Source organism: Dermacentor silvarum, chromosome 8, assembly GCF_013339745.2.
Source record: "Dermacentor silvarum isolate Dsil-2018 chromosome 8, BIME_Dsil_1.4, whole genome shotgun sequence".
Classification (NCBI taxonomy): domain Eukaryota; kingdom Metazoa; phylum Arthropoda; class Arachnida; order Ixodida; family Ixodidae; genus Dermacentor; species Dermacentor silvarum.
In genome coordinates this window covers 91530782-91556597 of record NC_051161.1, presented here as the reverse complement: position 1 = coordinate 91556597, position 25816 = coordinate 91530782, and the positions used below count along the sequence as shown (strand labels likewise).

Genomic DNA, 25816 nt, shown 5'->3' with positions numbered 1-25816 from the left:
TCCCGGTCACCAATTTCTGACGACAGCATTTTTTGCAAAATGATTTCATCAGACCTTTCGCCTGACCAGGCCGACGCTCTCTGTCGGGTTTCGGCCTCATACAGCGACATTTTTGACATTCGTGATCGACCGCTGGGTCAGACTAAGATTGTCACCCACCGAATCAACACTGGCGACTCTTTGCCCGTTCACCGTCGACCTTGCCGTGTGTCCGCATCAGAGCGCGATGTTATTCAAAAAGAAGTGGCGAAAATGCTTGCGAAGGACATCATCGAACCATCATCTAGTCCTTGGGCCTCCCCCGTCGTATTAGTAAAGAAGAAAGAAGGCTCCTGGCGTTTCTGCATTGATTATCGGCACCTCAACAAAATCACCAAGAAGGACGTGTACCCTCTTCCACGTATCGACGACGCCCTCGACTGCCTCTATGGTGCCACCTTCTTTTCATCCCTGGACTTTCGATCTGGCTACTGGCAAATCGCTGTACACGACCTGGATCGCGAGAAGACCGCCTTCGTGACCCCTGACGGCCTTTAGCAATTCAAGGTCATGCCTTTCGGTCTCTGCAACGTACCAGCCACCTTTGAGAGAATGATGGACACACTGCTTCAAGGATTTAAATGGTCGACGTGTTTATGTTACCTGGACGACGTGATAATTTTCTCTATCACATTCGCAACACACCTTGAGCGGCTTTCGACCATTCTAGCATTTTTCCGACGAGCTGGCCTCCAGCTCAATTCCTCGAAGTGCCACTTCGCTCTTCGTCAAATTACTGTGCTGGGCCACCTCGTTGACGCTTCCGGTGTCCGGCCAGACCCAGCGAAGATACGCGCTGTCACGAATTTCCCCGTTCCTCGATCTGTCCATGACGTTCGTAGTTTCGTGGGGCTGTGCTCCTACTTTCGCCGCTTCTTGAAAAACTTTGCGGCGCTCGCACGTCCACTCACTGACCTTCTCAAGCAAGACGTCCCGTTTTGTTGGGGTCCTCTACAAGCTAACGCCTTCTCTGAGCTCATCGCCGCCCTAACGACTCCACCTATCCTTGCCCATTTTGACCCAGCTGCTCCCACAGAAGTACGCACAGACGCTAGTGGCCATGGCATCGGTGCAGTTTTAGCCCAAAACCAACGCGGCATTGATCGTGTTATTGCGTACGCAAGTCGTCTCCTTTCGAAATCTGAACGCAATTACTCGATTACGGAACGGGAATGTCTTGCCCTTGTCTGGGCGGTTTCGAAATTCCGTCCTTACTTGTATGGCCGCCCTTTTCGTGTTGTCACAGATCATCACGCTCTCTGTTGGCTTTCCTCACTGAAGGACCCTACTGGACGACTTGGTCGTTGGGCACTGCGCCTTCAGGAGTACTCTTACTCAGCTACCTACAAGTCTGGCCGCTTCCATCTGGACGCGGACTGCTTGTCCCGCTACCCTGTTGACCAACCAGACGGATCGGAAATTGAACCTAGCCCCTGCGTTATGTCCATGTCTCAGTTTCTCCAGATTGGTGACGAACAACGCCGTGATGCTTCTTTGCGATCGCTCATTGACCGGCTGGAATCGGCACCTAACGACGCCTCACTGCGCATGTTCGTCCTCGTGAATGGCACACTTTACCGTCGTAACGTCCAGTCCGATGGCCTTGAGCTGCTTCTCGTTGTGCCTAAACATCTGCGTTCAACGGTCCTGCATAAGCTTCACGACGAACCAGCTGCTGGTCACCTTGGAGTATCCCGCACGTACGACCGTGTCCGGCGCCGCTTCTTTTGGCGCGGTCTCGCCCGGTCTGTTCGACGTTACGTGACCTCCTGCGATAAATGGCAACGTCGGAAACGTCCTGCTGCACCCCCTGCTGGTCTACTTCAACCACTCTCCATCCCCACCGAACCATTCTTCCGTGTTGGTTTAGACCTTCTCGGTCCTTTTCCTGAGTCAAGATCCGGCAACAAGTGGGTCGCCGTTGCTATCGATTATGCGACCAGGTATGCAATCACTCGAGCGCTCCCCACCAGCACTGCTACTGACGTTGCCTATTTTTTGCTCCACGATGTTATTCTACACCATGGCGCCCCTAGCCAATTGCTCACAGATCGAGGCCGTGCATTTTTTCCCGAGTAATCGACGATCTTTTGCGCTCCTCCTCAACGCAGCACAAGTTGACCACCGCCTACCATCCTCAAACAAATGGCCTCACCGAGCACCTAAATCCCACCCTCACGGACATGCTCTCAATGTATGTTTCCTCCGACCACCGTGACTGGGACCTGGCGCTGCCTTACGTGACCTTCGCCTACAATTCATCGCGTCACGATACCGCCGGTTATTCACCCTTTTATATGCTCTTTGGCCGTGAACCGACGTTACCAATGGACACCCTTCTTCCGGCTGCTACCGCGCCGCTTAGCGAATATGCACGTGATGCCATCGCTCATGCCGATCATGCGCGTCAGATCGCCCGCTCTCGGCTGTCGGGCTCGCAAGCGACCCAAAAGCGCCTCTATGACAGCCGGCATCATGACGTTCGCTTCTCACCCGGTGCCTTAGTTCTCCTGTGGTGTCCATTCCGTCGTGTGGGCCTATCCGAGAAGTTGTTATCTCGGTACACGGGTCCTTACCGAATCATCCGCCAGGTCACGGACGTCACCTACGAGATTGTTCCCGTCTCTACGACTTTGCCGCCTGCGATCGCTCCCAGTGACATAGTTCACGTCAGCAGACTGAAAGCATACCACCCTCCTTCTGACGACAATGTTTGAAGTGCGCCGAGACGGCGCTTCTACCGCCGGGGGTAATGCTACGAGGGACACATTCTGCCAGGGGCAGACGACAAAGAAGACGGTTCTGTCGGGTGCTGGTGGCTGTCCACCATCTTGGCTACTGTGTCTGTGTAGTGTAAATACAGTGTAAATAATCCCGCCTTGTGTCGTTTTACGTAACGATATACTGTAAATACGTTTTCCTGTTGTGTTTGCCTCCCCGTAAAATCTTGGTGGAAGTTCTGGGGGTATAACGCAAGACGGAGCTCCGCAGCGGCCACCAAGTCGCCACTCTAGGCATGTCCACCAGCGGTGAAACTGCGTCAGCGGCGTCCGCCATGCCAACCGTCGTCCTGGCTCCACCCCGTGACCCTGGGACCTTTTTCCGGCACTGCTGGCGACGACGTCGACAAATGTATTTGACTCTACGAATGCGTAAGCGCACATTACAGGTGGGACCCGGCCATGATGTTGGCGAATGCCATATTTTATCTAAAGGGAACGACGAAGGCCTGGTTCGATAACAACGAAGAGGAGCTCACAAGCTGGTGCGTATGTAAGACTAAACTTCGCAAGTTGTTTGGCCAACCTGCAGGCTGCCAGCGTGCTGCCAAGCAAGAACTTGCCTCGCGTGTGCAGACGCCTACCGAGTCGTACTTGACGTACATTCAGGATGTGCTGACCCTTTGCCGGAAGGTTGACGCCAAGATGACAGAAGCCGATAAGGTTGCGCACCAGCTGAAAGGGATCACGGACGATGCGTTTAACCTGATCGTGTTTAAAAACTCTGACAGTCAACGAGATTATTACTGAATGCCGACGCTTCGAAGATGCTAAAAGCCGACGTATCGCCCACCAATTCACCCGCCTTCCGAACACGGCAGCGACATCAACGGGTGAGGAGGTTCGTATGCCGACTCAGCCTTCAACATCGGAGACCATCACCCGAATCGTTCGACGCGAAATTGAAGCCGCATCGCCCGCACATTTAATGCGAGGAGAGCCCTGTGATGCCCCACCTACGATATCCCTTATACAATCCGTTGTTCGTCAAGAACTGGCAAACGTGGGCCTTCAAACCATCTGCTCTGTGAACCACCCTGACATTTACTCTTCGGCCACCTTCAACCCTCTCCAACGCTGTTTCCCCACTCTGAATTATCGCGATCCGAATGCGTGGCGGATGCCTGACGACAAGCCAATTTGCTTTCGATGTGGACGTGTTGGACACATTTCACGATATTGCCGAAGTCCTTGGCCTTCGTCTTCTCGACCCAGCTCATCCAGCTTCCGCTATCCACCCCGAAGCCAGCACCAGGTACCAAGCCAACCTGACCAAGAAACATCTGCCGAGACCACTACTACCACCGCCCATTACAGCCGCTCGCCCTCCCCACGACGCCGACTTTCTCGGTCACCCACACCACGCCGTTCCCCGTCCCAGTCTTATTCCCGGCGTTTTCCTTCGGGAAACTAACGGCTGCAGCTCCTGGAGGTGATGCTGCTATTCCGACCTGCTCTCCAATTCCTCTGTTGATGCTCCCTACCAGTCGGAACTTAAGCGACGTTGAAGTGGATGGCCTACCTGCTACTGCTTTGACACCGGCGCCCATATTTCCTGATGCTGGTCGCTCGCACACCACCGATATCCTGTCTTCTTCGCCAGATCTGTCTCCTCCCGACCTGAAGAAAATGATCGCTCCAGACCTTTCGCCCTATCACGCTGACGATCTCCTTCGCCTCCTCTTCTCTTATAGGGACGTCTTTGACCTTTGCGACCATCCTCTGGGTCAAACCTGCGCTGTCAAGCACCGCATAAACACTGGCTAGGTCCATCCGATCCACCGACGGCCATACCGCGTCTCTCCAGCTGAGCGCCGCATCATTAAAAAGGAGGTCGACAAGATGCTTGCCAAAGATATAATCGAGCCGTCCTGCAGCCCTTGTGCTTCTCCTGTGGTTCTTGTTAAAAAGAAAGGTGACAGTTAGCGATTTTGCGTGGACTACCGGCATCTCAACAAGATCCCCCAAAAAGACGTGTACCCGCTCCCACGCACAGACGACGCTCTGGATTGCCTTCACGGCGCCAAGTATTTTTCTTTAATCGACCTTCGGTCAGGGTACTGGAAGATCGCCGTTGATGACATCGACTGTGAGACGACCGCTTTTGTTACCCCTGACGGCCTTTATCAGTTTTAAAGTCATGGCTTTCGGCTTATGCAACGCCCCGGCCACCTTCGAACACATGATGGACACCCTCTTGCACGGTTTTAAATGGTCCATTTGCCTGTGTTATCTTGATGACGTCATTGTACTTTCACCGAACTTTGAAACGCATCTCGACCGCCTTTTTTCTATCCTTTCTGTTTTTCTCAAAGCCGGCCTGCAACTTAATTCATCTAAGTGCCACTTCGGACGTCAGCAACTTATGCTCGGTCATCTCGTCGACTCAAGCGGTGTTCGCCCCGACCCTGACAAAGTTCGAGCTGTGCAGCAGTTCCCCGTTCCGACTTGCACAAAGGAAGTTTGTAGCTTTCTGGGACTGTGCTCCTACTTCCGTCGTTTTGTGAGGAATTTCGCGGAAATCGCACCTTCTCTCACAAACTTACTGAAGAAAGGCGTCTCGTTTTTTGGGGGTGCTGCACAGGCTGCCGCCTTCTCTACCCTCATCACGTCGCTCACTGCACCATCTGTCCTGGCTCATTTCGACAGCTCCGCTCCAACAGAACTCCGCACCAATGCCAGCGGCTACGGAATCTGCGCTGTTTTAGTCCAGCATCAGAATGGGCATGCCCGTGTTGTCGCCTATGCCAGCCGTCTCCTTTCCTTAGCCGAACAGAACTACTCCATTACAGAACGGGAGTGTCTTGCTCTCGTTTGGGTGGTGGGCAAATTCCGCCCCTATTTACATGGCCAGCATTTCACTGTCACTACCGATCACCGCGCACTTTGCTGGCTTTCGTCGCTTAAGGATCCCACTGGGCGTCTTGGTCGCTGGGCACTCCGGCTCCAAGAATACACTTACTCTGTTTCTTATAGATATGGCCGATTCCACCGGGATGCTGACTATTTGTCCCGCAATCCCGTGGATCTGCATGAAGCCTCCAATGACACGCCTGCATGTGTACTCTCGCTCTCCGCTTTAAGCCACATCCGTGATGAACAGCGCCGTGATCCCATTTTAAGTGAGCTTATTCAGAAGCTGGATTCCGCAGCGCCCGATTCTTCCCTTCGCCTCTTCGTGCTTAAAGATGACACGTTATATCGCTACAACGTCCACCCGGATGGACGCAAACTGTTTCTCGTCGTTCCTACGCATCTGCGCTTGAGCGTTCTCGGCCAGCTACATGACGCCCCGACCACTGGTCACCTTGGAGTTTCCCGGACCTACGATCGCGTTCGGCGTCGCTTCTTTTGGCCCGGTCATTACCGCTCCGTTCGTCGCTACGCAGCTGCTTGTGAACCCTGCCAATGCCGAAAGGAACCACCTAAGCCTCCTGCTGGCCTCCTTCAGCCCCTTGACGTCCCATCTGACCCCTTCTTCCGAGTTGGCCTCGACCTCCTCGGTTCTTTCCCGACCTCTACTTCTGGAAACTAATGGATTGCCGTTGCTACGGACCACTCCACCCGCTACACAATTACACGCGCTCTCCCTACCAGTTGTGCTACGGACGTCGCTGATTTCCTACTACACGATGTCATCTTACATCACGGAGCCCCTTGTCAACTCCTCACTGACCGTGGCCGTTACTTTCTTTCCAGAGTTATCGATGACCTGCTTCGCTCCTGCGCGACCAAACACAAATTTACGACGGCTTACCACCCACAAACTAACGGCTTGACTGAGCGCTTCAACCGGACGCTTACTGACAAGCTTTCTATGTATGTCTCATCTGACCATCAAGACTAGGATGTTGCGCTGCCCTTCGTTACATTCGCTTACAATTCCTCCCGTCATAATACTGGTGGTTTTTCACCCTTTTATCTTCTGTTTGGCCGCGACCCAACGTTACCTTTTGACACTATCATCCCCGATGCCGTCCATTTGCCAACTGAGTACGCTCGTGATGCCATTTCCCGAGCTGATGAGGCACGCCAAGTTGCTCGCCGTCGCCTTACTACATCGCAAGGCCACCAGAAGCACCGCTACGACTCCCGTCATCGCGACGTTATCTATACTCCGGGTGCCCTTGTGCTTCTATGGACTTCGACTTAGCGTGTTGGACTGTCAGAAAAATTGCTTTCGCGGTACTCCGGACCCTACCGTGTCTTACGCCGTGTAACAGACGTCACGTATGAGATTGGCCCGCTCGAGTCTTCCTCGCCAACCGTTTCATCACCTACTGACGTTGTTCACGTATCCCGCCTGAGACCTTACCTCTCGCCTGGATCATAGCAAGCACCGTGACGGTGCTTGAGCAGCCGGGGGTCAAGTCATGGTATGATTCATCTAGAGGAGCATCGATGAAGAAGACGCTGATGATCGGGCGCGCGCTCTCGGCCATATGGTTGACGCTTGATCGCCTTGTAAATATACTGTAAATACGTTTTCCTGTTGTGTTTGCCTCCCCGCAATAATATGTTCAGAATCAGGATTGGCTAACATCTCCTCTTACTAACTTTTCTAGCGTGAGACCGTTCTCGTGAATGCGGACCGTGAACGTTTTCGTGAAAGGCGCTGCCAGATGATGGATGTCAATTGCTTAACGGAATGAGGCACAATAATGCAGCTCGAAGTACCCACCTATAACTGTCCTTTCGCATAATTCAAATGTCCCGTACTAAAATCGTTGTAGGACTTCTGTTGCGTTTCTATTGAATTTTTGTTTACCTTTGTAGACTCTCTGTTGAGATACAATTGATATCGTGGATTATTTTTGTAAGGCACGTGCGATAGTGTCAAAGACACTCGAAATGATTTTATTTATTTTTAGCAGTTGTTAGTATATGACGACGAGGGATGATGGAAGGCGCGCATATTCGGAAGAAATGCTCGAGTGATGTATGCTTTTAGAGTTTCCCGCTTAGTTTTGTGAAGGAAGAGAGTGAGAGAGGTTAACCCGCGGCTAGTTTCCAGTTTGCTACCCTGCACTGGGGAGGGGGATACAAGAGTTGGGAAGAGGGCAAAGAGAAAGAGAAAAAAACAGTTTCGCGATTCACTTGCCTTATAATTATAGTAAACTTGCATATAGTGGACTTATTACTGTGGTGCAGAAAAGCGCGGGTCTCAATTACTCAGCCATATTTGTCGGTGTATTTTTCTTCAAGTATTGTAAATTCGAGCACACTTGCGTGCATCTCTTAATGCCAAAAATAGGGACCGAATTGCCACATACTACAGAAGCCGTTCATCATGGTACGCAAAGCGTCATTCGTCCGTTTAGGGGGAACGCAAATTGGTGGCGCCGCTAATCCTTGTAAGTGCGAGTGTTTTCACAGTGACCGCCTCTTTATCATTTTTATCATCTTTTCTTTTACTGAACCATTTTTCCCACATTTCCCCTACCGCACGCGTACGGTAGCCGACCGGGCACGGCCTTGGTTAACCTTCATGCCTTTCCTTTTTCGCCTCCCTCTCTCTCCCTCGCCCAAACTAACTTGTCCGTCCACCGGAATTAAACTAATACTGAATATTCATTTTTTTTCGCATTCGCAGTTGTACAAGCAATACACTACCTATTTGGGACAGCTGAAGGCCAAGAAGAAGGCCAAGGGAGTAAGATTTTCGATGCAATTTACTTTCGCATGGAAGATTTTGTGCAACGTTGCCATGACTCTATAGTGTACCGGTGACATGCGTGTCGGTCAAGAGTTCGCGCTGTATAATGAGACACTAGATAATGGACATTTCGGTTTTCAGGAGACGTTAGGAATCGCAATGAGCGAAAATCACATACGAAAATGCTTGCTTCTGGTATATTTGGTTACGAGTGCGCTGGGCGTAAAGCGAACCTTTTTAATCTAAATGAGAACCAAATTAAGTAGGTTTCTAGCTTATTTGAGAGGCGACTTACTTCCTTACAAGGCTAGAAAGAAACTTGGTGCTTGAATATCTTGTTAACGGTATCAGTATAGCTAGATACAGAAACATATCTTTAACAATTAAATATATCATCGAGCTTTCACAGCTTGAAGTTAACTCATTCAATATTCGTGCAAATAACATATGTTCCGATCCGAGACTCTTCAAGTCTCGTATGGTTAAATATTTTTGTAGCGCAGCTCGGCCTTTCCTTTAATTTTTAGTTTTATATCAGGCAGGACACGGGGTACTACGTCATTTCTCTCGCTTCTTGCTTGTATATGACCCTGGTTATGGCAGCTAGCGCAAATGGTACGCACTCGATTAAAGTTTCTTCGAGTATGGGATCTGGAGATAACACTAAATAATTAATGAAAAAAAATATTTAGTGCACATGTTTGTCACAGCGACAAAGTGAATAAGTTCACTTATTTGAACTTTCATTCGCTGTTTGCAACATCACCTAGACCCAAGCCAACGCCTCCTAGGTAGCACAAGGCTGGTGCTAGCACCGTGCCCGACTGCCATAGAATCAAATGGGGACGCTCCAGAGTAAGCCGCGGTGATTCTGACGTCACCGCTTTCGTCTCGCCGGGCTTGGCAATGGAAATTTCGGTTCAAGTGGCATGACGTCACAAAGCAGAGTGCACGGGCCAGCTAACTAGGAGGTGTTGCCCAGGGCACAATCGCTTGACGCTTAATGAGACGCTGGCTTTCAGAAATGCCTGCAGGACATGGAGGCAGCAGCGCAGAAGGGGGCGCCGGCAAGGGGTTGAACTGCTACTGGCTCGAGGAAATAAAATGGACTTGAAAATATACCACAGCGTACTGAATGTCTGAAATGACGGGATATGTCGTGAAGACAACGCAAATTGCTCTGCGCACGTTTCACAGCCCATTTTTTGGCACATATAATACAGACGCAACGAGCACCTCTTGCTGCTGCTGTGACGCAATGCCACACTCGCGGCCATAACGTACATGAGAGCTAATGTGGCGCTTTTGTTGCACTTACTGTTTAAAAACAGAAAAGCCGCTATCGGGCATGTTGAACAACACTTTATGCAAATCTAATGCAGTTCTCAGCAAATTTTCGGGAAGAATGCATCCGAACATATACCATCTTCGTTGAAGCACCCGGTAAATACTTAGACAAAGCACGGAGACATTCACTATTTACTACCTGTAATGAACGAGCACCTTCTCTGCTGCGAACAAACCTTCTTGTTCGGTGAGTAAATCCATTTATTATTTGTGTCAATTGTGCCGCTTTCTTGCCTACTCCATGTGGATGTGGCCGTTCGTATGTATTACATTTAGGTGGAGATACACCTTACTCACAAGTATATATGTATATATATATATATATATATATATATATATATATATATATATATATTTACGTTGCGTAAGCTATGCGTGAAAGATAGGCAATAATTAGCAGTCAGAGGCATCTACATTGGCCGTCAATCAATGTAACTATAGGGCATGCAGTAATCGGTCACACTGTGCTGAGATGAACGAGAGAGTGGCGATTATACTTGAACGTGATGGTGAAACTTTGAAACTTAAACCCGACAAGAAATGTGACATTTTCCTTCTGTGTATCTTGTTAATTGACTTCTGCGACTTTATTGACTTCTGTTTTAGCACGACGAAGTGAGGAAAAACGGATGAGGGCGATGACTTTAAACAGACCACTTTTGAATTCATGCTGATTGGAGAGTAAAAAGTTTATTCACTGCACCTATACCGTAGCCATTAATTTAAGGCGGTCGATAGTTTTTTTTTCTAGTCGATGAGCAGAGCCACTTCAGAAGTAATGCACTCGCTGTAAATAAACACAGTGCAAAAGAATGAGTACACTTTCACGCATTTATTGCTGAAATCAGTTGTTGCTTTTTTTATTCTTTCTGGCCGAGGCCATATGTTCCTATATGCAAAGGTCACAGATGCAAGAACAGAAAAATGCACAGTGTGGTTTGAACAGGCCCAAGAAAACCTATGGAATGATATCAAGATGTTGAAGTGGATGAAAACACTAATAATAGTTTCTTTGAAACTAAAAGGCGAAATATGAGGCTGGGTGGCATGCCGCAGTCCGTAGCGTGCAAAGCCAACCCGGTGGGACAACTTTTCTATTTTCTCCGTCCTGTGCGTAGCAGGCGTATAAACATAAGATGCTTGGAGTTATTCATAGCACTTAGCCGAAACCCATTTTCGCTTATAGCACTTAATGTCGCACGCTTCAAGTCTGTGCTTGTCCAGATAGCTTACACATGCACCGAGTTGAAGAAAAAGGTGAGACTCTCTTCATAAGCCAACAATGTCATTTAAGCCTGTTCGTTAACGAGACCATTGTTTGCCGGGTAGTTATTTCAATAAAACACATGTCACACGGCTACTTGCATGACTGTTAACTTTCAAGTTCTGTGACAAATCACACATGGTCAGAGAGCCTCATCTTTCTCTGCCGGCCAGAATGTCCAGCTGTGTACAAAGCTAACGGAGTTTCTGGACCCCAAAACTCTAAACATGAATGAGCGCTCAGACGGCAGGCAGGTGAAGGTTCTTCGGTATGCGAACGTCACCGAAGTTCTCTTCGTAGGTGATGCAGTAAACGGCGAACCAGTCGACATCGTTGAATGTCAAGCTCCCCGGAAGCGTCAGTGTCACGTCCTGGCCTGTGTAGCCCTTCTTTATCTTGGTTCTGGCCCGACGAAGAAAGATCAAAACACATAAATGAACGGTGCCATGAAAATCACATTAACAGTACTCAACCAGCAGTCTGTAGTGAGTATACACGAGCACACGAACATCTGTAGAGTGTACAGGTCAATTTTGCATGTCTCCGCTGTAACATGAAATAACGTCATAGCAGCACGAGGTGAGTACAAGACGACAACTCATCTTAGATGACATCGCTGGTTTCTGCTGTGTCTCGAATATGCGTTGTGGTGTGGAAGATGAGTGCCGTTGAGCGTGTCGAGTTCACTGCACGTCGATTAGAGTTTCTGTTCTGCGAACATAAGTACTTGAAGGCGGCGGTTTCCTGTTTGCATCTGCCCTACGAATCTACGTTGCCTTAGCTGTTTGTTTTAATAGGAAACATTAAGCGTAGTATAACAGTCGGGTTACGTACAATAGAGTGCAGATTCAAACGTGAAGCCGCGTTCCCACTTGCAATTTTGAGCGCACGGGAAGGAAAATTCGCCTCAGCAACAGAAAGTCCTGCCGAAAAACTTCGCATCATGTTCGTCTCTCATCCACGAGCCTTCCATGAAACTCACACAAAATCTTGTCATCGAAAAAATCTTTCCCATGCCGCCAGCCAATCAAAATACCAATTGCGCCACATTTTGTGACTGCCCATTCCAAAACTGTGATTCAGAAAAAAAGATGTGCACCTTGGGGACCTTCTCTTTGCAATAAGTCGATAAAACCACTTACACGCTGCGATGCTTATATGGCTTCACCAAATTTGATCTACCCCGATAGTTAAAGCTTCGCATGCACAAGGCGCTATAATTCGGCTACAAAAAAAAAGGAAAAATAGCCCCGATGGTTGCGCGATGTGCCATCCAGAGGTGTAAAAATCAATTTTTTGACTAGAATTTAGTTCTTTCTCTCTAAAATTCTTGGAAAACAGCTTCAGCTCCAGTTCTCAGCTCGTAGCTGCTACAAAAGTTGGTCTTCATGTCCGAAGTCTCTGCGCTTGGTAAAGCGCTTTCCGTGGCTCCCCTTACGGCTTCTGGTGGATGAGCTGTAACAGTCGGCATAGCCCGTAATTAATGTGCCCTCGGCAAGGGCTCGTGCCGGTTTAGGACGAACCACCGGCCTCGCGCTTACCCTCCCGATTGCACTTTACGAAGAGTTCATCCGCTAGAAGGCGCAACGTAGGTGGAATTACGAACACACGTGTGTGGCATGCGTCAAGGCTGGCGAGAGCATCCTCGTGAGAGTTCTGACGCTCTTAAACGTTCCTCCATTCGGCACACCTTTGAAACTGGAACAGTAGGCTGCAGCACTTGGGCGATTTTCGACAGTATTCATCGACGATTCTCGGCAATCACTGAGCTAACATTTCATAGCTAGGTACTCTCAGTGTCTGCCGGAAGCCAGCACTGACGTGGAGAAGTGTTTCTCAAGCGAGTTCTGATTGAAGTAGTTGCGGAGGAGTGTTACTCAAGCTGTTTGACAACTACACCAAATGGCGATGTCATACCCTCTACTCAGTGGCTGCAGGAGAACGCCGACATCGACTTCATGAAGCACAGAAAGAGCTTCGAGTCCAATTCAATTTTTTCGATTCCTTAATGTTGTACAGGTGGGCTGGCATAGTGCAAACCTGCACCACTAGCACGATTTACCTATAATGCAGCGCATCTCTTGGTGTTTCTTTCCTGTGTCGTTACCGCTGCGTAATTACTTAACCAGCAATACCTAACCATGATTTTAACAGTGGATAGATAAGCTGGACACCCTGCTATCCTTTACCCCAGGGCTGCAGAACATACGGATCGACTGCGGGCCACATGCGGACCACGAGCAGATCTTTAGCGGCCCATGACTGAGCTCACATTTCTGTGATGCACTGGCACTGTAAAAGCGCATGGCACATGATAGAAACGGCATTTTTTACTACGAAGTTGATATGAACATCTGGCTGCATGGGATATTTTGATGGGATCAGATAAGGAATGCGCGTGAAAACCTAACGTATTGATTGAGTTACAACGCCAAGACCATATTATTAGCGCAGCGTTCATAATTCAATCAAGCATGCGCTTCCCCGATAGTTGTTGAGTGAAAGATTGCAGGCGGTAGCGCTTGCTGACCTGTGCTTTTTCTCTGTGTGCTCGCCTTACTTTTCAACCTTCAGAAATATTTGCACACTCTGGGAGTAAACGTCAACCGTGTTACTTGGATCTGGTATTATTGGCGCCAACATTTTTCTCCGAGGCTGTGTACTAGGCCGGTATACAGAGTGTTCATTTATATGTTTTACGGAATTTTTAAAAATCGCCTGTGGAAGGTAGCATAATTCTTATCGTTGAGCTTCGTTATTCTAAGAGGCGGACATTAGTGCCACGAGAAATCGAAACACATATTCAACTAATTAACGAAAATTGACTAATGAACTTCTTAGTTAATTACTTTACGACACGTATTGCATTTTACGAATTGTAGCCGGTGAGCTTGTCAGGCGTATCCACTTGGAATTAATTTCCAGAATGACACCAGTTTGGAGATATGCGCCATCAAACTCGCCGTAAAAATTCACTCTTGTTCCGCTTACTTTTTTACCAAAATGCTGTCTTAAAATCGGAGCTGTTTAAGCCGGCCGTAAGGGCGCAACGCGTTAACAGAAAATGTGCGCGGATCCTGGTGGTAGTGCAGAAAGGGTCCAAGCGCAATGGCACATACCCCTGTGATCTAGCGAAACCGAGCCTGGATAAGTCTAGGTAAGCATGGTTGGGACTGCTTAAGCTTAGTCAATCATCGATGGCCAATCAATAGCCAATCAATAGCTAATCGATAATCGACAAATAATGAATAAATTCCTGAAAATGCTGGGGATGACTTGGTAATGTTTAGCCTATAGCCCAAAAGCCAGGACTAGCTAGGTGCCCATCAGCTCCGTTGTCTCTTTAGCATTGCACCTCCAGTGCAAGCTACGCAAATTTTTTACACATTGAAGCACAAAAGTAACTGGAACGCCCATGTATTTCGTCCCACAGACATAAAGACAAGGAACTTTATTAAGGTCCTGAGGAGCCAGCCATTGGAGCCCCAGAGAGGACCCCTGGCTAGCTGTTGGCTCCCATGTTGGAGCCGGGAGGCCATGCCTCTCTGCTCTCTCACGGGCCCTCTAGACAGCCTTGGACTGGTCTTCCTGTTTAGTGCTCGTGATGGCCTTCTCCCAGTCCTCAGTTTGGGAAATTATATCTCGAAACTGGTGTCATCCTGGAAATTCATTTCAAGTGGATGCGTCTTGAAAACTCACCGGCTACAATTCGTAAATTGCTATATGTGTCGTAAATTAAATAACTGAGAAGTTCATTAGTCAATATTTGTTAATTAGTTTAAAATGTGTTTCGATTTCTCGTGCTATTAGTGTCCACCTCTTCGAATAACCCAGCTCAACGATAAAAATTATGCTACCTGCCACAGGTGATTTTTAAAAATTCCGTAAAACTTAAAAATGAACACCCTGTATATAACATAACGGTCTTCATCAACATACTTTAGGGACCTCGTAATAAAGTGACCAAAGCTTGGCGGTCGGCTTTCTTGACATGATGCCAGCCCAACTATCAATATCAATATTCGTTGCATACGTAGCCACTTCTCACCCATTCTAATGGTGAAAGCTGCAACGCTTTCTGTGTGTCTCATCCTTAAAAACTAAAATGCATTTGTCATCTATATTCAATCATCTTTGACATCTGTTAACAATATTCAATTAAAGGGTAAACGATCGTCCACGTGGAGCAAAAATCATGACACTGAGTCTTGAAAACATGTCGAGACCCTTTAGCATAATTGTAATAGCATTTCAAGTCATTCGAATTTGACAAATTGAGAAACGACCTGGTTGGTTCTGGACGCTCTATATGGCACCATAAGACTGCGACTACACGGTACAGTTAGAGCACATCGAGATGCAGCCGGACCACCCTGTCCAGTTTTATTAGATACTTGAGAGGAAGAACTACGGAAACAGATTTGACAATGTCTTAAAATTTGCTCTCTTGTTCGGAAGCTCCTACGCTTGTGAGCAGACACACTCTTTGATGATTGCGAACAGGAGACGTTTTCGGTCTTCAGTGACCGATGTACCGTAACAACTTGCGCTGAGAACATCAATAAATGCGATGACGCAAAACTCGGACTGCATTTTCCCAACCAAAACACGCAACAATTCCTATTAAAATGTGGCCCGCGTGTGGCTTCCAGAGAAGCTGCTTCTGGCCCTCGTTAGCTTTGAGTTGTGCAGCCATGGTCTAGACCGTACTGAATAAGTGATCGTGCGTGAACTTACTCTCCAGTCGGAGTGGGGATCTTGGTAGCGCCCTTGTGGGTCACCTTGGGCCCCTTGCCAACCAAGAAGTACACGTCTGGAAGAGAAGTGATTCGTGATATGTTGCCCTCCATTTACGCGTTAATTTAAAAAAAAAAGCAAGCTGAGGATGTTTCGCATGTCATTATTTTAACTGTGTACTGCTGCTATACAAGGATATATATAGGCTATAAAGCTCTACCAAATGTTCATCTTTGTCCTATCAATCGGGTGAGTGGCTCATACTCCTGAGAAATTTATAAATGAGAGATTTATATTGTTTTAAATATTTTTTTATGCAAAATACAAGTTTCAGCGTGAAAACGTATGAAAAATTCGAACGCGTGCTCACCCCAACTATTAACGCGATGGGACAATTTAAAGCGCTCTTCAAGCATGTTTCTTTGAAATAGAGATATGCATTTACAACAAAACTTCTTTCCATACAGGGCGTCAACTCAAAATTATGCGCCGTAACCTGAATCACGAACGCTTGGGAGCTCAAAAGTGCAAAAACCGGTTATTCTTCACCAATTTCTTTGTGCTTTTACAAAAAGTACGCGAACTACAATCGCATATTGATGTAAGCGTGCTCATAACAACATGTAGCTTTATTTTCTAATATTTTTGTTCGCAAGAACTGCTTGCCATTGGCCGGTGGACTTAGATAATATTGAGTTCCCAATCGCGATTTCTCGGCGTCTGTTCTATCGAATCACTTCCGCGTAAGAGCAAATTCACGAATACAGGCCGTGATGAACCCTTTGCGAATGTGGTTATATCCGCACTCTCAAAACCTATACGCATTAGTTGGTGCGCTGACGCAAGAGCGGCGTACCATTTGCTTCTTGTTTCGAGATGTTACGATTTATAACGCGCGATTTTTTTATACCCCCGATAAGAAAACAAACAAATCTGAGGATACTCAAACTAAACGTTCGATGCGTTCTCGCGGCGTTTTTTTTTTTTTTAATCTACGAAATCCCCGAAAATGTGCCACATTGCTTTGCTGAACATCGCTGTTAATGGGATGGTGTACACTCACCGGGACCAGCACCATCGTAAGTGAACTTAGGGATGAAGATTTTCTTCTTGCTTTTGAGCACAATGGGTCCCGATCCGACGTTGTGCGCCCTCTTAGTGAGCGCCGGAAGCGTCACCGGTGCGGCTGCCTTGGTCACCGTCTTTGGCGCCGGCAGGGGAGACTGCGTGGCAGGAACAGAGTTCAGTCGGGCAGTACTACCGTCAGCCAGCGATAACGGCTATAACGTACTCTAGGCTGATTCGCAAGATTAGAATTGTACGGACATGCAATTCACACACACACACACACACACACACACACACACACACACACACACACACACACACACACACACACACACACACACACACACACACACACACACACACACACACACACACACACACACACACACACACACACACACACACACACACACACACACACACACGCACACACACGCACGCACGCACGCACGCACGCACGCACGCATACACGCACGCACACGCACAGACATACGCACGCACGCACAGACGCACGCAAGCACACACACGCGCACACACACACACAATAACAAACGCAAGCGCATAAAGTATTGTTTGGGAACAAGATGGCGAGAGCATCAGTACTTTTACAGTGACGAGAGCAGTTTGAACTTGTTATGTGACCACAAAGTAATAACGCGAAAACAAGACAAGGACAGAGGAGGCGAGACAGACGAGCGCTTCTTGGTGCTAAGGAAACAAAAGCACGTATATACGTTTCAAGTCAAATTTTTACGAATATTGATAAGATGACAAAATCATCCTCTGCGCTGTTGGGACGATGCAAGCTTTCCAGTCCCTTAACATTCGTCTTCTGCTTACGATAAAAGCGTGATGGCAGGAACGTGTCCGTCGCAGTTGAGGCTCTTGTAACAGGAACCGGCGCTGTTGCTCCTACCGGCACGTCGCCTGGCAGCGGTTCTACCGTCGGCATTTGAGAGTTTCACTTTCTCCTCTTGCTCACACTCTGTGGAACTTTGGATACACCAGCCGTGCTTCGAGTTTCGAGACGACGCTCACGAACTATACACCAGTTAGGCCTCGTAACATGGCGAGGGTGACCCTTTCCTCGCTTTCACTAGATGACTAATCAAGCGTTCCGACATAGTTTTTCGAAAGATTAGGAATTTACATTTAAATGATGTTTAAACGAGGCCTGTTTGAGGAAGTGGTTCAGGCTAAAGGAAATAGGGAGAGAAAGGGATGGATGAAAGGCCGGTTGGCTACTTTACACTGGAGGAAGTGGGAATGGGTGGAAAAGATTAAGAGAAAGTCAAGAGTTGAATGAAGCTAGGGGGGAAAGTAATAAATTAATTCAAGTACCTTTCCATGCAAATCTTCATGGCCACTAGAGTGTCTAATGTTAGCCGGTGGACCCAGTCCGAACATAGGGGGGACTGGGTCCAGATGGGCACAAGCGTACCCCGGCCTGGCGTGCGGCATGCTTCAGGGGTGATACGCTTGGGAAAGGAGTCTGCGCCCTGAATTCCGGTCGAAACCATCGTGAGCACTAAAATCAATCGCGTGCAGTATTCCGTGGCTTTGGTATTCGGCGTAGTTCTTTGTAGACCCCGCTATAGCGGGAACTGTATAGGAGGGGTATCTTGAAAACAAGGAAATGCTGGGAGGTTAAACAGACGGACCCATGGTTGGCCACCCTACACGGGAAAAAGGGTATGAGGGACTTTAAAAAAGGCAGTTCCAACGTGCATGTTGAAATCTGTGTGAAGCGAAGCTTTAGTGAAATGGCGGTTTAAACAATTAACACCTAACGGCGATGCGTAAGGTTTCGTTTACTTTCATCTTATGCAACGTGTAATCTCATGCATGTTAATCCAGCACAAAGCTCACAACTTTATTCCCACCCAATGTTTACACTTATGCACTACACCGCTCACAAGCTATGCCGAAGTGCGAACTCCAAATTAAGGGCATGAACAGTGCGAGGCGTCAACGCAACGATGGCATAAGGACGAAGACGACGGATGGTGCTTGTCGAAGGAGGGATGATGATGACGTGAGCATAACACAAAAAGCACGACACGAACGAAGCCGGGTTGACAATGATGACAATGCAGTTCTGTGGAATCCCACAAGGTGGAGGAAGGTTCATGAAAGGGAAAAGCGTCATCCACCCGAACGTAGCTCGAAGCCACAAAAGAAACCCACGCACTTTTCTCACAAAGAAATCCTTCGGAGTTGAAGGAAAATTCGTCCTGGTACGGGATTAGAATCTGGGACCAACGGACCAACGCCTTTCCGGGGCGTTCCATCATAACAATGATGGAACGAGCACAAAAGATATCACGGCTACGATAAGGACGAGCGCACGACTACTGCTGTATGACGACGACGCGATAAGGTGGGTGCATGGTGCGACGTCGGCCGCATGGCGACGCTGCAATGACTACAACAGAATGACTGCAATGACTACAACGGGCTGCCTCGGTTCGCACTGTATCCGGTCTCGGTTTACACTTTGTTCGGTGCCAGACAATCGTGCAAGAAGGCCACCTTCGTAAATATATCAGCAAATATATCCGGCGAGATACGGAGTGGGCCAGCAGCAGCCATGCCCAGTAGCCAAAAAAGTAAAAAAGCCGCGCTTTATAATAGAACTCTAATATTGCCCTTACTTTCTCTTTTAACCTTTTTGTAGCTTACCCCCACCTACTCTCTTTCTGCGGGCTTTTACGGTAATCCCCTCAGTAGGTATAAGCTCAGTCATTTGAGGCCAATCTCCTAGAAGAATCCCCACCTCGTTCGCTTGCGAACAGGCCCCATCACACAGATATCATGCACCCGGCTCGGTTCAAAGCTTTGACTTAAATGGCAAAGGCTCTAAGCACTTCGGTATGTTTGTATTTTATAGCTATCAAGCAAAAATTAAGAAGCCACGAGTTTTCAAAATGTCATCATCACCGTCATCAGCCTATATTTATGCCCACTGCAGGACGAAGGCCTCTCCCTGCGATCTCCAATTACCCCTGCCTTTCGCTAGCTGATTCCAACTTGCGCCTGCAAATTTCCTAACTTCATCACACCACCTAGTTTTCTGCCGTCCTCGACAGCGCTTCCCGTCTCTTGGAACCCATTCTGTAACTCTAATGGTCCACCGGTTATCCATCCTACGCATTACATGGCCTGCCCGGCTCCATTTTTTCTCTTAATGTCAACTAAAATGTCCGCAATGCCCGCTTGCTCTCTGATCCACACCGCTCTCTTCCTGTCTCTTAACGTTAGGCCTAACATGTTTCATTCCATCGCTCTTTGTGCGGTCCTTAACTTCTTCTCGAGCTTCCTTTTTACCCTGCAAGTTTCTGCCCCATATGTTGGCACTGGTAGAATGCAATGATTGCACACTTTTCTTTTCAACGACAGTGAAAAGAAAAGTACACCTCACGTTTTGCTGATAAAACTATAACAGCAATCTTTCCATCACTGCGTTCGCATTATTCGCTAAACTCGCCGTGGTGTCTCAATGGCTATGGCGTTCTGCTGGTCCTGGTCGCGGCGACCACCTTTGGAAGGGTGCAAAAGGCGGAAATAATAATGTACTAACAGATTTACATTAGCATTAAAGAACTCACCAGGCAATAAAAATTATTCCGGAGGCCTCTACTACCGCGTCTCTGATAAACCAGTGTTGTTCGGGAATTTAAATGTACCAAATCAATCAATCAGTCAACCAATCAATCAATCAAACAAACAATCGGCCACTAAGTAAGTGTTTCTAAAAACTATCGGCTCTAGCCAGTGTGCACATCTATAGCTCCCCTGTAGTGTGCCCTCTCTTAGAGTTAGTGCAAATTGGGCTTTTGCATTGATAGCAAAAATAAACGAAAAACAGATAAGTTAAAAGCTGTCCAAAGCAACGGCTACCTTACCCGAGCAGATCTGCCTCCGACGGGGGACCACCGCACACCGCGGATGAGTCCGGTGACATCCCTTGCGACACGGTGACGAAGTGGGCCGCTCCTGGAGAAAACAGAGTTTATAAAACTCCACCGATGCAAAGCTTTAACGTCACAGTTAACACCGGTTGCAACCGCCCGGCGCGCAAGGGGAGCTTGATCGTTGAGCAAGGTCAAGTAAATCGAGCGTGGCGCCACTCTTTCCTAACGCGCTGGGACGCCAGAGGACCCAGCGCGTTTGAAAAGCGTGCCGAGGTAAGTCTGCACATCCCAGAGACAGACAGACCAGCATTTGTACATGCACAGCGTACGAGTAGATGAGCGACCGTGCGGCGCATTATGCAGGGACAGCCCCGAATGCACCACACATCAGCGGGGAGCATTCGAACGGCTCCATGATCCTTATGCTGCAGTTGCAGCGGATGACCACAGGAAATTTCGGACATTGGAGTTACAGCTTACTATAGTATAGCATGTCAAACGCATTGTGTTCAAAACAAAGTAATAAAGGGCAGGTATTGCAAAAAGGAGATCAGCGTGCAACAAACCACACAGAAGACGTGGCGAGCCTTTATAATGAGCGAGCGAGCAGATTAGTATCGTGTGCTTGACTACACAGCAGCGATCTTCCCTGTGGGCACCAGTGTGAACAGCCGTCAAGCCTGAAATAATGAAATCGTTTCACTACAATTCTTTTCCTTCTCACACTTCGTCAGTGATCCAAGAAGCGCTCCGCGTATACGTTATCACCGTAATCGGTCGGTTTGAGCGCTAGATGATAAGGAAGGAATCGTTACATTATACCGGCCCAGTATGAGGTTAACTGTAGGAAGATTTGTCAAAAGCGTGGTCTGCACTAATGAGCGACGATCAGGAACACTAAGCTGTAAACTTCGCACAAAAGGCAAAAAGTGTTTGTTAAAAATAGCGCAATAATAATGCAATAAAGAGGCAGCAACCTCTAGCAATACCGAATCGACCGTCTTTTAAACAGTAACTCGTAAGGTAAACGAGCACGTTATGTATGGTAATATACAATACAAGGTACAGTAACACCAGAAAAGACTTGATGTCAGTACATGCGTCTACGTTTTACAGTCCTTTATTGCTAGAAGCGTAATCTAGCAGTGTATATGCTGGTACATGACTGCACTGCTTTGCTGTCCTAAATAAAAGCTTAATAATACCTTCCAACAAGTCACGTGCAGTCAGTTAACACTACACGCAAGGTGAGTGCTCGCTTTTGCTCAGACTGAGTTTCCTATAAGCAGCGCGTTGGACTAATTCTCCAGGCGATGACCTTGTTTTACATCCGCGAGCACTTATCCGCACTGAACCAGGTTTCCTAAAGAAATGACACTGCAGCGCTAGAAGGATGAAACGAGTTGTGTAGAGACAATTTTTACCTATGTGGTCTCAGCAAGTTGAGGCGCTGTTCTTCATCTGCTACAAAACCGCCTCCTACAAAGAAAAAAAAGTATATTTAAGCCGGGAACTTCTTTCTAAACAATAAACAGAATACAAACAATGTGGCATGTGCAGCATCTTGAAGCTGCCCCCTACACTCTGTTATTACTTAGGCATTTTGGCGCAGCCAAATGAAACTAAATTGAACAATCGGTAAACAAGCGAACCACAGATCCATATACTGTGAGTATAAATGTTGGAAATAAAGCACCGAACTTTTTTATCACTACTTATAAGGAACACATCCTCTGTAATCTGTAATTATTATTTTCCGTAAGCTAAAGACCTATGTAATCCAGTAAGCCGAATACCGTATGAAATATCTATCATGGTAAAAGAAGTAGTGCGGAAGACGCAGGACGAAGAATAGAAGACACGCACAAGTTCTAGCTTCCGACTGACATGGATCTTTGACATGCGTATATATACAGGTCGGTTAAAAGTTACCGCTTGTGTCAATGTCTTGTAAGCGCTCACGTCTATTCGCTATAATTTCGCCAACACGTGTCACGGAATGGCTCATGAATCGCTTGTTCTAATTCCATTCTTTATCCGGCACCGTACTTGCGACGACCTCCAGTGAGCAGTTCCGAAAGTAAAAGAAGTCACAGGCCTGCGCGGCACACGCAGCTCAGTAAGCTGGTAGAGCGGCTCAAGAGTAGCTCCAATTTGGGCACCACGCACAACAAGGTCTTCGCGGCAGTCTGTTCGCCGCGTTTTGTCGAGGACGATCTGAACTGTCCGCACGGCGTCGAGGGCGAGCTGCGGCTTGTAATGCTCTCTCCGCAGCAGTCTGCTGAGCCCGATCAAGCCTTACAACTACAACTTACATGTCGGGCGCGCCGCGTTTGCAGGCACCTTAACTATATGGTGCCACCATACTGGCGGAGGCTTGGCAGCTCGGGAGCACGTTGATTGCGCGCCTCGTCTGAATCTCATATTGTCGTCTGCGCCTGCGGATCGCTGCGTTTGCAGGCATCTTACCTAGATGGAGCCCCCATACTGGCGGAGGCTTGAGTCGTCTCACCCTGCGTTTGCCTTAGGGTACGTTCCGCGGCCCGAAAGCGAGCGCTTGCGCGGCTCAGGGGTAGAGTATCTGGATCCTACGCAACGGGCGCGGGTTCGATCCCGGCGGGAATCGGGTACGTTTTTCGCGTTTCCGGCAATGGCGGTTACGCGGCCGCCGGCGGCGGCATTATCGCGACCCGAAACGGCTATTGGAATGAGCCCATAATAGCTTACGCTGTAAAAGGCAGAACTACTTCCCGCAGTCAGGATTTTTGTTTTTTGTTTTTGTTTTTACGTGACAGAGGTGGTGGAACTGCCTCACAGAGCTGGGCTGCTCAGCTGAAGCAGCGACGATAGCGAAGGGCTGCTGAATCAGACAAGTGTGCATCACTGCATCCCCCCCTGTATCCCAACGCTGCAAAATATTCACCTTTTTTTTCGTGTAAGATCTTCGGGATGCAAACATAATGACGAAGGGCCTGATCTACAACGTCATTTTTCTCCTCCATACGCCGGATTACACCTGACCCACAATCAGTCAATTTATTCGACAACAGTTGCGGATGTTCAGGGCAGGAATGCTGAGCCTTTGACTGGTGTGCGGTGCCTCAAACTTCTTGAGGCAAAATAAGTGAATACTTTTGTGGCCTGTTTTACACGTAGGTAGTGTAGGATGTATCCGGCACTATACCTACGGCGCTACCTATGCAAATAGTGCATAATCTATGTGCAAATAGTTAGTTTTATTTAGACGCACATTGTCAGCAGCAGAGGGAGCAATCGAGCAATGCTATTAAGAGAAGGAAGGAGGCGGTTTTGGTGCTGGGTGTTCACGTGTTGCCGTTGCATTACGCTGCCACAATACACACAGTACAGCAGGCTATTCCCGATTGTTTGATTTCTACAATCTTTTAGCTTTAGGCGTTTGTTTATATTTATCTTCTTTTTTACATTTCTTAGTCGTCGGAGTTTAATTTTGATGATCGAGATAGCCGGCACCAGTGGTCTATTTCCTCGGTAACTCATGGTTGAATAAACAACGAATCTAGTGGGAAAAAACACAGCCTAAAAATGCAATTCCGCACAGCGGTTTCGAAAGCTATAATTCTTCTTCGCAGTCAGTAGCTGTTGGACACCACTTGCTCTGAACCGCGCCCACATGCATTCTCCTGGCACGGAGCCGACGAATGCTCTAAGCGTTGTAGTATAAAGAAATTCAAGCAAAAAGAAATAAACAAAAGTTGACAAGTGGCTCCTCAGAACCTGCGGGTGAGGCGATACGTCGGGGGAGGTGATATACCGTCGTCGACGAAAGTTCTGCCAATGCATGAACGACGTTTCCGCCTATCACAATTCAGCGATACGCCCCCCGCTTCGGAAATACTCGTACATTGCGGCATCGCCGCGATGTCTAAAGCCTTGCCTTCATCATCCCCCCCCCCCCCCCCCCCTGAGTAACTTTTCTCTCGACCAGCAAGCGATTCATCTCTTCATTCTTTCTTTCTTAGTTTCATCCGTTAGGCAGACACGCACGTCGTAAGAGGAGAAAGTGAGGCTTTGCGTGCAGAAATTATCACCTGAAAGAAAAAAAAAAGGAAGAAAAAACGCACTACCACGCTCTAAATTATGCACTACGAGTGATGCCGGTGTGAAAGCCGACAGGGTCGCAGCGTTTCACCCGGAAGCAGTCGAAGAGCTGCGTGAAAACGCTTAGCGGCGATATGACTTCACGGATCGCCGGTCGCCGGACAGGAGACGAGGTGGCGCGGAACGGCGTCCCCCTCGCGACAGCTCGTGTCAATCGAGCGCGACGAAATCCGCGTCACGGGTCTCCACGAAGGAGTCCCGCGGCTCGTCTCTAAGCTCTCTGAACGAGGACGTGCTCGCGCAATGCCGCCAGCCTCTTCTTGCGCGCTTCGCATGAAGTAAGCATTTAGCAATCATCGTAGCAAAACCTGCCATGTGCAACCCAGTAATTTCATCACCAGAGGTAGAACAAGGAACGTACCGCTGTTAATTACCCCAAGCTTCCATCTTCCTGTCAACACTCTCTTGTTGTGGACTAATAATTATGTCTTTAGCATTGTAATCAAGCAAATGATGCGGAACTAATTGCACCGGAATCCTGCTTGAGTTCAATGGCATTCTTATAATGATCACCGCCCAAGCACTCCGTACAGATAGTTAACCAGCGAAGCTGAAACGTGTGGCCGCGCTGTCCATCACTGGGTTAAGCCCGACGATACATTAAAGCCTTTCTCAATTATTGGTTACGCCTTTGTGTTTCTTAATGAGGTTACACACACGTTAGGCTGCGACGGAGAGAACGACGTCACTGGCGGTATGCCCGCCATCCGCCGTTGTCGCATTGACGCTTGCGATTCTTCAAAATTAAATTGCGTCAAAATTAAATCTGTCCGTCACGTAAGACAATGAATGGCTCATACCCCCTTAAGCAATGGCTGATACCCCCGTAAACGCGGCCTCCCCCTTACGATCGACGACAGAAGAGAGGTGA

At 48.1% G+C, this 25816-nt stretch overlaps 2 protein-coding genes across 2 annotated transcripts in view; one reads left to right on the top strand and one right to left on the bottom strand.

The window, feature by feature from the left end:
* LOC119461574 (uncharacterized) overlaps nucleotides 1–9596 on the top strand; it is a 64368-nt gene extending 54772 nt beyond the window's left edge. Inside the window, exons 13-14 of the mRNA XM_037722929.2 lie at nucleotides 8413–8472; nucleotides 9498–9596. Of these exons, the coding sequence (XP_037578857.2) occupies nucleotides 8413–8472; nucleotides 9498–9554 (117 nt within the window). The 3' untranslated portion in view covers nucleotides 9555–9596. The remainder of the gene's footprint in view (nucleotides 1–8412; nucleotides 8473–9497) is intronic.
* A 1048-nt stretch (nucleotides 9597–10644) lies between these two features.
* Nucleotides 10645–25816, bottom strand: part of LOC119461571 (protein Skeletor, isoforms B/C-like) — a 30383-nt gene continuing 15211 nt past the window's right edge. Inside the window, exons 2-6 of the mRNA XM_037722920.2 lie at nucleotides 22230–22284; nucleotides 20797–20887; nucleotides 16887–17046; nucleotides 15824–15899; nucleotides 10645–11488 (exon numbers count right to left, since the gene is read on the bottom strand). Of these exons, the coding sequence (XP_037578848.1) occupies nucleotides 11326–11488; nucleotides 15824–15899; nucleotides 16887–17046; nucleotides 20797–20887; nucleotides 22230–22284 (545 nt within the window). The 3' untranslated portion in view covers nucleotides 10645–11325. The remainder of the gene's footprint in view (nucleotides 11489–15823; nucleotides 15900–16886; nucleotides 17047–20796; nucleotides 20888–22229; nucleotides 22285–25816) is intronic.